General features: G+C 32.5%; 1 protein-coding gene across 6 annotated transcripts; it reads left to right on the top strand.

Moving 5' to 3' along the window:
* Positions 1-202: 202 nt before the first annotated feature.
* Positions 203-16902, top strand: LOC139514940 (uncharacterized). 6 transcript variants are annotated; one of them, XM_071304526.1, is made up of 4 exons: positions 203-335; positions 12397-12712; positions 12926-13030; positions 16728-16902. In XM_071304526.1, the coding sequence occupies exons 2-4, from the start codon at positions 12411-12413 to the stop codon at positions 16879-16881; spliced, it is 561 nt and encodes a 186-aa protein (XP_071160627.1). In that variant the 5' UTR covers positions 203-335; positions 12397-12410; the 3' UTR covers positions 16882-16902. The 6 variants fall into 6 exon arrangements, with proteins under 6 accessions (XP_071160627.1, XP_071160626.1, XP_071160624.1 ...); XM_071304525.1 differs by having other exon boundaries at positions 204-335; positions 12388-12712; XM_071304523.1 differs by lacking the exon at positions 203-335 and adding an exon at positions 12103-12229.
* Positions 16903-18062: the final 1160 nt, after the last annotated feature.

Here is an 18062-nt window from a genome sequence, read left to right as displayed (position 1 = left end):
CCCTGGGTCATCCTTTTTTACTGTCTTATTTCCGTGTTTACTACATGTGATACTTGAAATGTATTTAAATTTCATCATCGAAAGCTTTAATTTTAGATCAAGTAATTGTTACGAAAGTAAAGTTTTATGACCAAAATAAAAATAGTGATTATTGTAAATTATTTTTTTTGTAACTAATATTTACGATTTAAACAAAAAACCGGAAACTATAAAATCATATTTCATTAGGTTTATATATTCTCAGCGATGATCATTTGCCTTAGGACTTAAGATACGACTTATAAATACGTAGTGTTTTTGGTTATCAGATCATTATTTGTGATCAAGCAAAAGAGGTAAGATGTAAACACGAAGTATTGATGAATTTTAAATATTTTATTTTTATACATTCACATTAAATAAAATTTTATGTTTACCTTTATGATTTTTGTCCTTCATAAATGGTTCATTAAATACTTGATCTAATAATTTTATTTTATGAATGTATTTATTTTAGCATAACCATCTGATTAGACTTAAAATATATTTTAAGTGAGATGAATTTCAATATTTAAAAATATATTAGACCGTTGGTTTTCCCGTTTGAATGGTTTTATACTAGTAATTTTGGGGCCCTTTATAGCTTGTTGTTCGGTGTGAGCCAAGGCTCCGTGTTGAAGGCCGTACTTTAACCTATAATGGTTTACTTTTTTAAATTGTTATTTGGATGGAGAGTTGTCTCATTGGCACTCACACCACATCTGCCTTTATCTAATTATTCTTCATATGTGTTCGATATCAATCAACATTTGAATATAGTTATAGGAAGATGTGGGGTTCCTTTTTCTTACAAATAACATTTGATTTTTTATTTGTAATAGATCATGTGATTTTATTTTGTATTCACAATGACAGTTGACAGTACCTCTTATATCCGGAATGCTAACAGATTCGATCTCAGTGATTTGGAAAGATGTTTTAGAGCATTTGCCAGACTGACAAATACTATTAACGTAATTGCGATGATGAAGCAGTTTATTTTCCGCTTATGAGTTTTCTAGTCCCTTTGGTATCTTTTACCCTTCTTTTACGTTTGTATTATATGGGTATTGATGATAGTATTACAATTCTTCATATTTTCAAATATACATAGTAATAAGCTTCACAGTCAAATGGTAGGGCATAATGTCTTCACCACAGGGTTTCCATACGAAAACGATATTGGTATGATATTGTATGCTGTGACAACATATGTTTCATAGAGGTTGTTACAGTGTCTCACAACCTTCATATCTTAAAGGATAGATGCGACACGAGTGCACATACAACTCTGAATGTTTTCAGTACAAAATTGTACCGAATTGTTTTTCTTGAAATGTTCAAAACAATTTTAAAATTGAAATTTCTAATTAAAAAGGGAATAATATAGACATTGTCACATTTCTTTTTTTCAAATCGAAATCGGCTTGCATATACTGCTGGTGTAAACTGCTGGCAGATATAGCCCTTTTCCGTTCCTTATCAATTTCGTAAGAGTTGAAGAAAGAAACATAAGATAAAAACATCCCTTAAATTGAATTTCAGAATTTAATCATAATGTAGTAAAATTGACGGTACTAATTTTCTTGCACCAGATGCGCATTTCGACAATACATGTCTCTTCAGTGATGCTCGTGGCCAAAATATTTGAAATCCAAAGCTTATATAAAAGATGAAGAGCTATAATCCAAAAGGTCCAAAAAGTATAGCCAAATCCGTGAAAGGAATCAGAGCTTTGCATGAGGGAGATTCATTCCTTAATTTATAATAATTTCTAATATTTTGTAACGGGAAATTTTAATAACACAAAAAATCCGTATCTTCATGCCAGTACCGAAGTACTGGCTACTGGGCTGGTGATACCCTCGGGGACTTATAGTCCACCAGCAGAGGCATCGACCCAGTGGTAGTAATAAAATTGACGGTACTAATTTTCTTGCACCAGATGCGCATTTCGACAATACATGTCTCTTCAGTGATGCTCGTGGCCAAAATATTTGAAATCCAAAGCTTATATAAAAGATGAAGAGCTATAATCCAAAAGGTCCAAAAAGTATAGCCAAATCCGTGAAAGGAATCAGAGCTTTGCATGAGGGAGATTCATTCCTTAATTTATAATAATTTCTAATATTTTGTAACGGGAAATTTTAATAACACAAAAAATCCGTATCTTCATGCCAGTACCGAAGTACTGGCTACTGGGCTGGTGATACCCTCGGGGACTAATAGTCCACCAGCAGAGGCATCGACCCAGTGGTAGTAATAAAATTGACGGTACTAATTTTCTTGCACCAGATGCGCATTTCGACAATACATGTCTCTTCAGTGATGCTCGTGGCCAAAATATTTGAAATCCAAAGCTTATATAAAAGATGAAGAGCTATAATCCAAAAGGTCCAAAAAGTATAGCCAAATCCGTGAAAGGAATCAGAGCTTTGCATGAGGGAGATTCATTCCTTAATTTATAATAATTTCTAATATTTTGTAACGGGAAATTTTAATAACACAAAAAATCCGTATCTTCATGCCAGTACCGAAGTACTGGCTACTGGGCTGGTGATACCCTCGGGGACTAATAGTCCACCAGCAGAGGCATCGACCCAGTGGTAGTAATAAAATTGACGGTACTAATTTTCTTGCACCAGATGCGCATTTCGACAATACATGTCTCTTCAGTGATGCTCGTGGCCAAAATATTTGAAATCCAAAGCTTATATAAAAGATGAAGAGCTATAATCGATGTGCCTCTCTTTTCAAAGATGTTGATACTATATTTTACAGGTACACTGACATTGATAATTTTGTTATTATTCCTGATAAGTATAATCAGTTGATTTTCTTTTTAGTTGTTTTTAGTTATATAGCAGTTTATAAAAAAAATTAAAAAAAATAATTGCATCTTTCTATGGAGATAAATATATTGTGGTAACTGTAACATGCATATATTTGGAATTTGTCGCATTAAGTTACTGTCAACAGTAATGCATGTTCATTCAGTCATTTGAGGAATGTCGTTTAAGTTTACGTTTTCAAAAGATAGCATTTTCTTATGTTGAAATATTTTTATTTATGAACGCATACAGAGTGTACATTTTTGGACGTGAAACAAATTAAATATTTTTCAATTATCAAAAACGAATATTAGTAATCGAATTATGACTATTGAACAGCAGTATACTTCTGTTGCCTTTTTAAATAAGACGAAGAAAATTAAATGAGCCAATAAACCGCATTTCCTAAGACTTGTATCTTTCGTGTAATATGAAAGACCACCACTCCAATTAATGACGTTTTATTGACAACAAACATGGAGATTGTGTCTGCACAGTATTAAAACATTTGACCTTTCTACACTTTACACAAGTATTCCAAATTCCAATCTAAAAGACAAATTGCAAGATTTGGTTTTGCTTTGCTTGATAAAAAAGAACAGCCAACGTAGATACAAGTATCTTGTCTTAGAGAGGGATAAATCCTACTTTGTAAAGAATCACACTAATTCAAACAAAAAACTCTGAAACCGACATTATCAAGGTGCTTGATTTCTTGATTGACAACATATCTGTTACGTTTGGAGGTGACTTATTCAAAGGCATTCTCAAGGGAACCAATTGTGTTCCTCTTCTTTCCGACATCTTTCTTTATTCTTATGAGGCTGACTTCATAAAGGAATTTCTTAGGAAGAAAGACAAGAAGTTAGTAATATTCTTTAACTTTACTTTCCGCTATATAGATGATGTTCTATCACTAAATAGTTCAAAATTTGGTGACAATGTTGAACGCATCTATCGCATCGAACTAGAGATAAAGGATACAACAGATACTGTTAAGTCTGTCCCATATCTTGACTTACATCTTACAGACTAACCTGTATAGCAAGTTAACTTGATAACTAGTCATTTGGACTGGTCAAAGTTAACCTGTGACCGGATTTAGGACTGCTCTGACCAGTCCTAAGACCAAAATCTAGTTAACTTGAAAAGCGGACTTGGTCCTAGGACTGTTTTTATGTCTGCCAAAAAGTTAACTTGGCAACAGGTCCGCTATTGATATAAGGTAATTTCGAAACCAGCTCTGCCGTAAAGTTAAAATATGTTAACTTCGAAACCAGTCCTGCCACAAAGTTAACTTAAGTTAACTTTTGCTTTGACAAATCCGATCAAAACCTATGGAAGCTTATAATAGTCACGAGTTGATCAGTTCTCAGTTCAATTCGTTGACATAAATAAGTGGTAAAGTTGCATTATATCCAACCTTGTGAACTTGATAGTGTGTACTTGTTTAGTTTTTTTCTAAACTTTCCGACTTCCAGAAAGTATACTTTTTAACTTCTTCTGAACAAGTTTACTTTGACAAAGTGAACAAAAAGTATAGACTCGCCTTGTGTACATGGTCTTTGTTCACTTGTAACATACAATTAGTCTGATAGTAGCATTGAAACACATCTTGTATACTTCATTTTGTGTACTTGTTTAGTTGTTTTCTAAACTTTCCGACTTTCCGAAAGTGCACTTGTTAACTTCTTCTGAACAAGTTTATATCAACAAAGTGAACAAAATGTTTATTCTCATCTAGTGGTGTTGTTTTTGTTGACTTTTCTTGATAAGAAGGTTTACTTGTCGAGTTGTTTCTCACCTTTCTCCTTTACTGAAAGTATACTTGTATTGTTTGTATGTAACTAAGTGTGCTTTTCACAAATGCATGGCAAATAATTAAATTTTAAATTTCAGGCAATAACTTAATGCTTAGGCGTTAGCCTATAGCCTAGGATATGTAAACAAGTCTAAATTGAAGACAACGTTCAAATTTACGAGGGCGTTGTATAAAAACTCTCAGTTTTTATAAGTGTGCATGCAAAACATATTTCTTGGGAGAGGGTCTAAATACAAAACAAACAACATTTTCCAAAAGACTAAACAGTGAAAGAATATATTTTAACAAAACGCATTTGACTAGCAGTTCGAACAACTGATGTTCTTTAACACGGCCAACTGTCATGGTTATTGCAAAATAAACAGATCATCCAACGGAACAAAGACGATCTTAATAATTAATTTAATACCAAACAGAAAACAATAACGTGCGGAAAATATGGTATATTCCGCAAATATAATGTGCAAAAGTTTGGTACACCATATCCGGATATCGACAAATAATGTCTCTTCAGTGATGTTAGGAATCAAAACGGTTATTGGAAGGCAATTAATTCGGGGTCGAAATAGGATGAACATATATATATATATATGTATAGTATGTTTTTGGATAGAAATTTAAGTGACAGTATACTCATTTTAAAATAAGATGTGGCACATTGCCAATGAGACAACTCTCCATCCAAGACCCTCGATAGTACGAATGTAGGACAAAAAGTTAGACAAAAAGTCACAATTCAGTGTTGAGATATTTTTCTTTGAACAAGAAAACAAATAATGTTCTTGAACTATTATATATAAAGCAATTTAGTTATTGAAATGTATTCAATAAATATTATCAATTATCAAATAGTATGAAAACGAAATGTTAAAGTGGCTTGGTATTTAATTCTGTCGCACCTTTTATAACTTGCTTAAATGTATGGTTTTGCTTATTGTCGAAGGCTTTATGGTGACATCTACGTCGTTTGATCTCGGGTGGATAGTTGTCTCATTGGCAATCATTACAGTTGTCTGCATCTACTTATAACATATTGCTACATTGTAAGTGCGTTCATATGTCCTTTTGTGTTTCAAAAGAAACTACAGTGTGGGAACGGAACTGTACGGTTTTCTAATATTTTGGTCATTCGTGAGACTGTCAAGCGGGGCTCCGACATTTAAAAAATAACAAGTTGCTTGATGAAAACTTTGATGAACTCTAATGTTACTATTTAACGTTTCTGCTTGAAGTTTTTGGTAGCTAAAACATTCTATATGGAAATATGAACCAAATAAATAATACAAAAATATATATGCATCCAAACGTTTTCCGTAGAATGGAGGAGCTCTGAGTAAAATGATCAAAACTGTCACAGAGCAGCGATCAAAAATGTCAAATAACCATCGGCAAACCAATCATTGCTACCAGAATTTACACATGTACATTCTGATATATAGTTTTACCTGTCTGAAAGTTTCAAAGCCATTGTCTTAGTAGAAATTTAACAATTTAACGTTTTCTCAATGTCGAATATTTAAGTTGACTGAACAAACGCTTGCGCATTTACTGTACAATCACTTGGAGCTTTCCTGTGCAATTGATAGGCCCGTTTTTACTGTAACACCACTGTCCAAGGTTAGGAGAGGGTTTGGATCCCGTCCACATGTTTAACCCAGCCACATTCTGTATGTGTGTGCCTGTCTTAAGTCATGAGCCTGTAATTCAGTGGTTGTCGTTTAATGTTGTATTTGTTTTTCGTTATTTTTTTTACATGAAATAATCCGTTTATTTTCTTGTTTAAAATTTTTTACTAGTTTCATTTTGGGGCCTTTTACAGCTGACTATAAAATATGGGCTTTGCTTATTGTTGAAGGCCTACGGTGACCTATATTTGTTAAGTTCTGTGTCATTTGGTTTCTTGTGGAGAGTTGGCTCATGGGCAATCATAACATATCATCTTTTTTTATATTGATCATGCATTTCATTAGTTATTTCTTGACTGTTTTGTAATATTCATCTATGGTATTTGAAATCAAAATGAGCACAAACTCAGTCATTTTGCCAAATATGATTATATAAAGGTGTCTATATTAGATACAAAAACAAAATTCGTACAATAAGTATACAAGACAAAATAAAAGGACAGTGCAAATGTAAAACAATCATTAAATGGGTCATTTTCAAAAAATGTCGAATTTTGAAATTGAAAAATTTATTAAAAGTTACTTATTCAAATAACCCTCTACATAAGCAAATCAAAACAAACAGTACTTTTAGAACAACATATTAAAAGATGCAATCTTAATGATGTCATATATATCTTGAAACATTTTTTGATCGGTGGTACAATATCTTGTCTATCCTGTTACCATTTTCAAAAGAAACTTTGGGTTATTAAGAAAAGGTTTAGATAAAATGTTAAGCTTGTTTTACGTAGCCAATTAGATGGTTTGCAAGAGAATAAACTTCTATATATTTTCATTCTGTAAAATAATTGACTGTTTGCCAATTTTCTACGTTGTACTGAAAAATGCCTCTAAAAATTGGTTTTCAAAGGTTGTAAAAATTACCACCACTAATGCAAGTCTAAGATCGCAATTTATATTGTTCGGCATATTTTCACCCATTCAAATCAACCACAACATCAATTAAATCCCTCATAAGTTAGTTTACTTTTCTCTTTATTTCGTTGGTAACAGGAACGTACGTTTCTGATATATCACTATATAAAAGTCTATCCTGTTACCTTTTTGTCTATCCTGTTACCGATATCAGTATTGCACCTGCAAATGCTTAATCATGTTAATTGGGAAGATTAAACGTTATAACCTTAAGATGAGTTCAAACAATGAAATATTTCATTCGTATTGCACCTATATTTTAAGATAAAAATTGTAACGACGTTTTTGTTTACAATTGTCTATCCTGCTACTGTAACCATAGCAACCACAGTAACAGGATAGACATAACAGGATAGACAAATTTCTTCGTTTTTGATTGCTGTTGTGAAATAACTTCTCCCTTTGGTGAAGTGATTATGGTTTTCTATTGGGAATTTGGTTTCCAACACGTTATTGCACTTTTCACAAGCATACTGTTGGTGTAATTAATTAAAACTGTTAGTAACAACATAGACATGAAAAGTACGCTCTATTTTTTCACTAAATGTGTTGAGATTTCTTTTCTTTATACACTGTTGTTCAAGAAACGGGGCATTTTAAATGTAAAGATTACTTTGCACTTTTGAAATAATTTGACTGATTCAATATTCATAGGGAGAATAATTTAACGACTGATTTAAGTAGTGGTAACAGGATAGACATGAACCTCCCGTACGCTGATTGAATTTAGTTTGTAGATAACATGTTACATACAATGATAAAGAAGCTACGATTTTTCGTTAGAGTAATAATTAACGTTCTAAGAAAGTTCCTTTTGCAGATATCAAGGCGATCAGAAAATCAGAAAAAAATCATTTGAAATGTGTTTTTCTGACACTGTACGCACACATATACCCCAAAAATCGGACTTAAATGCACTTTAATCTTATCAAAAAGATGTAAGGTGTGTTTATTATTAATGTTCTGAATCACAAATCCGACAAGCTTTCATTTAAACCATTACAACTGAAATTTCCATTAGAAATAAAAAAAAAAAAAAAAATAGCATGGGTGTACTGAAAATTCGACATTTTTTTTTAAATGATCCAAATGAGAATAATCCTTGTACAAAATAAATATTTATATATACCGAAAAGGTGACTAGAGGTTCTGAAAGGTCAAGCATATTTGAAGTTAACATAAATTATAATTATTTACCAGCATTGTTTTTAATATATACGTATTTGATCAATACAACAAAGAATGTTTCAGAACGGGATCGGGATATTCTTTCTTGGTGAAGGAATTCGTGGAAGTTATTCACGGAACAAAAAAAAAGACACGTATAGATCAATACACATGATATTAAAATATAAAGATGTGGTATAATTGTAAATGAGATATCTGTTTATTACAAGCTATATCTACTGATGGAAAAAAGCTCCCGTAAAAATAATTGTTTTATGTACGCTCATTCCTCCCCGAAACTGGGACTGGTATAACAGCACAACACAACTCACAAGACCAAACTATAAAAATCAGTTGAATGATCGGGTCATCTTCTAAAACTATCATGGACAATATCAGAAGAGGTGTTTAACTGCCATTTTGACATATGTTGCATTGGATTGTAGTAGTATTATTAAATATTTATATGACAGAAGTCTCATTGAAAATATAAGATGATCATGAATGTGGTAAAAGAGAAAGCAGTAAGAATTTCCTACTTGAGTGTTATAATTATATATGAAACAAAAACACGAAAATAAAACGTAAACACTAGAAACTATAATACAAAATACATTGAGTGTGTAGGTAAAGGCAATATATTTGACTATCTTGCTTGTTAGTTCAACCATGTAGTCATTATAAGTAAAGATTATACTACCATCCTTTCGTAGTAGTCTACTTGGCCTACCGATTTTACAGGAAAGCTCCAGGTGATTGTACACGAAAGCTCCAAGTGATTGTACAGTAAATTAGCAAGCGATTGTACAGTCAAGAAAAATTTCCGGCATGGAGAAAATGAACATATTTTGATTTCTACTGGGACAATGGCTTTGAAACTTTCATACAAGCAAAACTAAATATCAAAAATGGTACATGTCAAAATTCTGGTAGCAATGGATGGGTTTTCAATGGTTATTTGACATTTTTGATCGCTGCTCTGTTACAGTTTTGATCGTTCTACTCGGAGCTCATCCATTCTACGGAAAACGTTTGATGCATATATATTTTTTATTATTTATTTGGTTCATATTTCCATATAGAATGTTTTAGCTACTTAAAACTTGAAGCAGAAACGTTATATAGTAACATTAGAGTTTATCAGAGTTTTCATAAAGCAACTTGTTATTTTTCAAATGTCGGAGCCCCGCTTGACAGTCTCACGAATGACCAAAAGTTCCGTTCCCACACTGTAGTTTCTTTTGAAACTCAAAAGGACATATGAACGCACATACAATGTACCAATATGTTGTAAGTAGATGCAGACAACTGTAATGATTGCCAATGAGACAACTATCCACCCGAGATCAAACGACGTAGAAGTCACAATAAAGCCTTCGACAATGAGCAAAACCATACATTTAAGCAAGTTATAAAAGGTGCGACAGAATTAAATACCAAGCCATTTTAATATTTTGTTTTCATAATATTTGATAATTTATAATATTTATTGAATACATTTTAATAACTAAATTGCTTTATACATTTGTTATATATAATAGTTCAAGAACATTATTTGCTTTCTTGTTCTAAGAAAAAAAATCTCAACACTGATTTGTGACTTTTTGTCTAACTTTTTGTCCTACATTCGTACTATCGAGGGTCTTGGATAGAAAGTTGTCTCATTGGCAATGTGCCACATCTTATTTTAAAATGGGTATACTGTCACTTAAATTTCTATCCAAAAAATTACTATACATATATATATATATGTTCATCCTATTTCGACCCCAAATTAAATTACATTGCCTTCCAATTACCGTTTTGATTCCTAACATCAATGAAGAGACATTATTTGTCGAAATCCGGATATGGTGTACCAAACTTTTGCACATTATATTTGCGGAATATACCATATTTTCCGCACGTTATTGTTTTCTGTTTGGTATTAAATTAATTATTATAAGATCGTCTTTGTTCTGTTGGACGATCTGTTTATTTTGCAATTTAGACTTGTTTACATATCCTAGGCAATAGGCTAACGCCTAAGCATTAAGTTATTGCCTGAAATTTAAAATTTAATTATTTGCCATGCTTCCAGAGAGGATAGAGTTGTACGCAAAATATCCACTGAGACCACGTGGTTAAAGTATCAAGCCCTACCGACAGATTTCAGACCAAGTTGACTTTCAACAAGTAAACTTGCAACCTTTCCAAAGCAAGTGCATTTGTGAAAAGCACACTTAGTTACATACAAACAATACAAGTATACTTTCAGTAAAGGAGAAAGGTGAGAAACAACTCGACAAGTAAACCTTCTTAGCAAGAAAAGTCAACAAAAACAACACCACAAGATGAGAATAAACATTTTGTTCACTTTGTTGATATAAACTTGTTCAGAAGAAGTTAACAAGTGCACTTTCGGAAAGTCGGAAAGTTTAGAAAACAACTAAACAAGTACACAAAATGAAGTATACAAGATGTGTTGTAATGCTACTGTCAGACTAGTTGTATGTTACAAGTGAAAAAAGACCATGTACACAAGGCGAGTCTACACTTTTTGTTCACTTTGTCAAAGTCAACTTGTTCAGAAGAAGTTAACAAGTACACTTTCTGGAAGTCGGAAAGTTTAGAAAATAACTAAACAAGTACACACTATCAAGTTCACAAGGTTGGATATAATGCAACTTTACCACTTATTTATGTCAACAAATTGAGCTGAGAACTGATCAACTCGTGACTATTATAAGCTTCCATAAAAATCAGACCTGTTCCCAAGTTAACTTTTGACTGGTCTGCTAAACACTAAGTTAACTTGTAATCAGGACCGCTCTACATCGATTTTTTTTAAATATTTTTTAATATCTTTGTTACATTGTATGAGGGTCGGTTGAAAACAACATTGTACGACATAAGAGATGATTTCAGCTTCCCAAATGTGAACTTTCCATTTCTATGTAGCAACATCCCAGCAGTGCCTACATACGGAGTATATATCTCCCAATTGATAAGATTATCCCCGGGCTTGTATTTCCTATCATAATTTTCTTGATAGAGGGTTGCTGTTCCCAAAGATGCTATTAAATCAAGAGTTCCAAATGGTGAAGTTGAGATCATCCCTTCGTAAATTTTACGGACGAAATCACAAATTGGTTGACCGTTACGGAATATCCGTTTCACAGAGGATAACGGATATTTCCTTATGTCGCAAACTACAAACCGTTTCCTTTAATCGAATGTGACCTATCGAATTATACTATTAACCAGTTTTGTAAAAACATGAGCAACACGACGGGTGCCACATGTGAAGCAAGATCTGCTTACCCGTCCGGAGTTTTTTGGTTGGGTTCGTGTTGCTTAGTCTTTAGTTTTCTATGTTGTGTCGACGTCTGATGTACTACTGTATTTTTCTTTTTTAGCTATGGCATTGTCAGTTTGTTTTCGATCGTCCCTATGGAATTTTTCACCCCTCTACTTAATTCATATCTCTTATGTGGGAGTTGTTTTTAAATACGAAAGATTTCCTCACAAAGCTATGGCTGTTTAATGAAACTGATAGATAAATAATTCACTGATATCAAATTTAATAATCGATGTTATATCCTTTGTGTTCACAACCTATTTGAACATGCGTGACTATATATACCACACCCACTTCGTATTATGTACAATTCACAAATATGAACATTGAACAAATATTCTTTCCTTTTAAATTTCAACATACAAGTGTATATGATGACTGGTCAAATAGCAACGATCATATATCGATACAGGTTGGATGAACATCGAATATTAGCCATTTAAGTAAGGTATAAAGACACCATTGTTCATATCATGTTACGAAATATTAATTTACATAATATTTTCCAATGAATATTTTTAAAAACATATTTCATTAATTTATTGGAATTATGTCTAATTTTCATTGCTTCTTTAATTTATTTATAATTTACATACGTGTTTTCAGCTACTTTAGGAACAAACAGAACCATGTTTAAAGTCAGAATAGTGCTGTGGTCAGCAATGTTACTTTGCACAAATAGTTTAAGCAACGAAACAAAGAGATGGTTATCTACAAACAAACGTGTGTTTCAAAAGATGGTATTTACCGAAAATCAAATAATGAATTTTAAAAATAGCGAAAATGATTATCCTACAGCACACATCAAGCCAGAAGCAGTAAAAGTATTCTGGACTAAATATACCAAACCAGCATCGTGTTTAAAGCGACCAAAACGTTGGTTTGACAACATTCATGTTAAAAGATCTGAATGTTCGGCATGTTGTTCAACGTGAGTAAAACTTAATCGAATGTTTAAGAAAATAAAATTTCAAGAAATTGTCAATTTCAACTAAGAAAGTTTACTTGGTGTTAATATATTTAATTTTTCTTGTAGTATTTTATTGACTATTATTTTCTTTTAATCAGTATGTATATCTCATTGCAATGGCCTATTCATGAGTAAATAATCCCGTGTTATGTTATATTCTTACTTTTACTACAGTGCGTTTTCTGCAGTTGCTCCATTAAAAGTGGATTACAACGGAAAGGAATACGAAGTATATCACCCACTGGGTGGATGGCAATTTTTGTTCGTTGGAGATTGTCCGTAAGTAAATATTCAAAACTAAGATCACATAAATGTTTTGTGTATTCAAGATTTGGTGTATTAATTTTTTATTATGCGTAAAACTTTTTGAAGTTTAAGTAAGATAATCCATCGTTTTGAAATTTGAACAAATAGCAACTAAATAAATATAATCGACTAATGCTCTGGTCCGTTACGTCATTTTGCTATTGTGCTCATACACTATGCCATCCCTATAGAGATTCATGTGGAGCAGGATCTGCTTACACTTCCGGAGCACCTGAGATCACCCCCAGTTTTTGGTTGGGTTCGTGTTGTTTGGCTTTAATTTTCTATGTTGTTTCTTGTGTACTATTAGTTATCTTGGTGTAACCGGGGGTGTACAGAATTTTACACCGTTGTTGAAAATTCATACACCCTGAGGTGACCCTGTATGAATTTTCAACAACGGTGTAAAATTCCGTACACCCCCGATAACACCAAGATAACGAATTTATTTCTTATGAACATTCTCATTCTGCAATCCTCGGTAGAATCCGCTACTCTCCTTGGAACCAGCCGAAGTGAGACGACTGAAGCAATTTCTTTATTCATTTCTAAACCGGGATCGGAAATTAAAAAATGCTGATGGAAATTTTTCAGCGTAGATGTTGCTGCATATTGTCAAATGCTTTTTTTTTTTTTTTTTTTTGGGGGGGGGGGGGATTCAGAAAAATTTTCAACCTCAAATTTTTATAGTTTTGATTTTTTATATTTGCTACATAAGAAATAATATTATTTGTCTTTTTTTCATTTTTAGCCTTGGCTTTGTCGGTTTATTTCGATTTATGAGTTTGTATGTCCCTTTGTTATCTTTCGCCCCTCTTTTTCAATTTGGAAATATATACTTAATTGGTAATGTTTCTTCTTTGGATGGTGATATTCCTTGGCACCATCTTACGGTGTTTACATATCACAACTCGTTCGCTATGCCCGTGTCTGTTGTGACGTTTTGGATTTTGATGAACGTAATCTATGCATAATTTACTGGAAAATAATTGAGCCAGGGATTTACTTAAAACCTTTACTAAATTCTATCATAAATATAAAAGAATTTGTTTTAAAGTTTGGTTGTATTGTAGAAATCTTTTTCAATCTGGCTAGCACATTCTCATTTTTACTATGAACAATACAATTATTTTTTTTTTTGTTAAAAAATATTTTCGTTCTTCATTACTGTATACCTTCAAACAAACAAAAATTTGTTTGCCTGTGTACATCATTTTATTCCGCGGTTATGGTTATCTTTCTAATATTGTTTTCACATCTCACCCGTTATTTTATTGATTTTTTTTTAACATTGTGTCATAGATAAAATTTAGTCGTCAAGTGTATGTTCACTTGTTTGTGTTCATCTTTTAAAGTTAAGCCATTTCAATTTATATTGTATAGTGTGTGTTTCTATGTTGTTATGTTACACTTTTGTTTCTGGTAAGGGTGAAGGTTGGTGCCTATTAAAACCTTTAAACCCGCTGAATTTGTTTTCACCTGTCTTAAGTCAGGAACCAGGTGTCCTTTGGTTGTCGTTTGTTGATGTGGTTCAGTTTAAATATTTATAGTTTCTCGTTTTTACCTTTGGTTTTAGTTTGGATGATTTTACACTAGTTATTTTTTGGGGTCCTTTATAGCTTGCTATTTGATTAGGGACTTTCCGTTTTGAATTTTTCTCGGAGTTCGGTATAAATGTGACTTTACTTTTTAGTTGATGTTACCACAAATTTGATATGAAATAAATACAAGGAGATGTGGCATGATAATCAATGAGACTATCAACTAAAAAGATCAATTTAAGTAAATGTAAGCAATTATAGGCAACCGTGTGGCTTTTTAACACTGAGAAAACCCCCATACTGTTTAGTCGACTATAAAGGGTCCGATATGAAACAATGTCATTAAGAAAACTAGATATAAGAAGGTGTAGTGTGAGTGCCAAAGAGACAACTCTCGAAGTCACAATATGTAAAAGTGAACCATTACAGGTCTAAGTACGGCCTTCAACACAGAGCCTGGACTCACACCGAACAGCAAGTAATAAAGGGCACCAAAAATTACTAGTGTAAAACCATTGAAACAGCAAACCCAAACGGTCTAATCTATATGCGATACGAGAAACACTGATGAATTACATCAACAAACGACAAATACTGAATATTACAAAGTATAAATATGTGTAAGTACTCACAGCTACTGACAGCTAGTTAAAAGGCAATATCAACTAACAAAAACAAGCATGTATCTACTAAGACTAGAAAAGAAATCAGTTTCCAAACAATATCCACCTGCTTTAGTGTTAAGACGTCATTAACAATCAGAAAAAACATGACCTTGTGCAATGCCTGGATAAAGGTATCAATGGTAGTACCGTGAATGTAAATGTACGCATAACAATAATATTAATTATGGTTTTAATTTACTGATAGCATATTGCGTGATTAAACATATAATTGAGATAACAACCCTCCCCTAATCGACATACCGGTGCTACAACACAATATAATAACAAAATGTAAAAATCAGTTGCAGATGGTCTGATATGAAAATAGAATAATAAAAATACCGAACTCCAAGAAAAATTCGAAACGGAAAGACCCTTCAATCACAATCATCATATCCGATAAAAAAAAAAAAGGAAAATCAAGAACTCGCACATAATAAACGAATGGAAAACAACTGTTATATACTTGACTTGGTACAAGCATATCTTGTTTAGCAAATTGTAGATTAAACTTTGTTTTATAGCTAGTTTAACCTCTCATTGGTGTAACAGTGTACCTCCGGACCGTTACAAGTATACAACAAATTGAAAGTAGAATAACACTTTAATCAAAAACCTGTACCTGATATACACGGAAGGAAAGATCAGCAAGCATAATGTATACAAATATGGAATGCAAATGCATTTGTCATCTATGACATTTTTACTTTTATAAATCATTTTTGAAGATAAATATATTTCAAACGGACTATTAAGATATTTCATTGGCTCTTAGAATACAGGGGAAAACATCTATAAAACCCTTAAAGAAGTCAAGTGTTGATTTACAAATTGAAATGAATAAACTGATACATTGTTACCCTACGCTAATTTACCCCGTTCATCCAAAAATTAGTTATTTATGGTTGTAACGCGTCTTCTGGGTGGCTGACAGTGTTTTGTCTATCAGCTTATAGACGTTATTTTTTCACGTCATCAACGCTTTTTCATGATTTACTCCATCTTTAAATAAAATTTAGAATTAAATTATAAGGTTTGACTGTAAAAGTTTTTCTCTCTATTCGAAATAACATGTTACTTCTTCATAGACAGAAAAAATATTACAGTCATTCCTTAAATTAAAAAAAATCACTTTAAGAATTACAAATTATGAATTGAACATAACAACACATTTTATAATTTAAGTTGTTCATTTGAAACAAAAGTTACCATAATTCCATATTTATTTTTTCCTTGTAGCAGACAAACCCTAGCTAAAACACAATATAAGCCAACCTTGACTGAAATAATTAACATAATAAATAAAGAAAGGCATTAACATTGGATGTCGTCTGATACGTGCTTTAGTAAAAAAATGGCTTTTTTCAAATACTATGAATATAGAAATTACTGAACACATTTGTCAAAAATAAGAAGGACAACCCTTGAAATTATGGTTTTCAGTGGGATCTGTTATATTTTCAGAGCAAGCGCCAGTTGTACCTCAGGAACCTGTCAGAGGGATGACGATTACCACACATGGATTCTTGTGGTTGATGAGGACATGGATTATGTTCCTCAACTTAGATTTATTCCCATAAGCTATCCACGATACTGTAAATGTGTGAACAGTTCTTAGAAGAAAATAAATATATCATATCATATATCATTTTTAGTTTTTTTTATTATTATTTTGGAATAGCTTCAAAGCCCCACACCTATAACACCCACCCCTCTGTATGTCCATCTGTTGGTCCATCTTTGCGTCCGTCCATCCGCCCGGCCTTCTTTCGTCTCTAAATTACTTTCACATATTATTTGCAAGCTTGACTGGGGTCCTCAATTTGTTTTCTAATGAGAAACCACTTCAGATTGTCAAACTCAATCAAATGAATTGTATAATTTGATTGCGTTCAAATAACTAAGTAAAAGACAATTATTGACAATACGGGTATCTACGTTAAAATAATAAATTCAGGCTAATCCGATCACATTACTCATCAACGATACAAGGCTAATAATTTGATATGCCAGACGCGTATTTCGTCTGTATAAGACTCATTAGTGGCGCTCTATGTAAACCAGTTGTCAGTCCAAATCCGATACAAAGTTTAAGGACAGTCAAAAACAAAACATTGGGCCTGATACGAAAAAGACTAATATTTCTCAACATTTCATAAACGATTTATAGCAAATGAACAATATCAATGATATTTCATGTGAACACAGGAGTGATTGTTGACAATCGGGAGCTGGTGGTGCTCTTTGAGATGAAACCTGGTATCCCAGACGTTTCGGTTTCATAAGACTCATCATGAACAGAAACATGAAATTGTACATATAACTGCTAGAATTAAAATCAACAGAAATCCTAATGTGTGGTTCTTTGGTTGTTTCTCTCAATTTTGTTAAAGAAGGAACTGAAACAATCAGAGCCTTTTCTTTAATTTCATATTTAATTTTTTTCAATTTTCTAGACATGTTTGTTTCCAGTTTGTAGTACCGTAAAAACTTATTCCTTCATAATTGGAATATTATTGCTAGCCGGGTAAATTGAATTACTCGAGGGCTTTATCTATTTTACTTTAAATAGTATATTGTTGTTTGTATTTGTGAAAATAAGTTTCGTATTGATTGTTAAAATTTCAAACTTTTCTTTTAAGAGTTATTCGGCTTTAACCAGCACATAATCTTTACGCCTATTCTAGTTTTTCTACATAACCATTTAAAAGACGTCTGGCATACTCTTACTATTCCATTCTTGCAACAACACAATGTTGCAGCAGTTTAATGCCACTTACTGTCCCATTATGCCTTGCA

Source organism: Mytilus edulis, chromosome 3, assembly GCF_963676685.1.
Source record: "Mytilus edulis chromosome 3, xbMytEdul2.2, whole genome shotgun sequence".
NCBI classification, from domain to species: domain Eukaryota; kingdom Metazoa; phylum Mollusca; class Bivalvia; order Mytilida; family Mytilidae; genus Mytilus; species Mytilus edulis.
Note: the sequence above shows the minus strand (reverse complement) of the source record. Positions and strands in the feature narration are given on the sequence as shown.

Coding starts and splice junctions, on each gene's coding strand:
- LOC139514940 (XM_071304526.1), top strand. CDS start 12,411: ATGTTTAAAGTCAGAATAGTGCTGTGGTCAGCAATGTTACTTTGCACA. Junction 12,713..12,925: donor TGTTCGGCATGTTGTTCAAC/GTGAGTAAAACT, acceptor CTTTTACTACAG/TGCGTTTTCTGCAGTTGCTC. Junction 13,031..16,727: donor TTGTTCGTTGGAGATTGTCC/GTAAGTAAATAT, acceptor TTATATTTTCAG/AGCAAGCGCCAGTTGTACCT.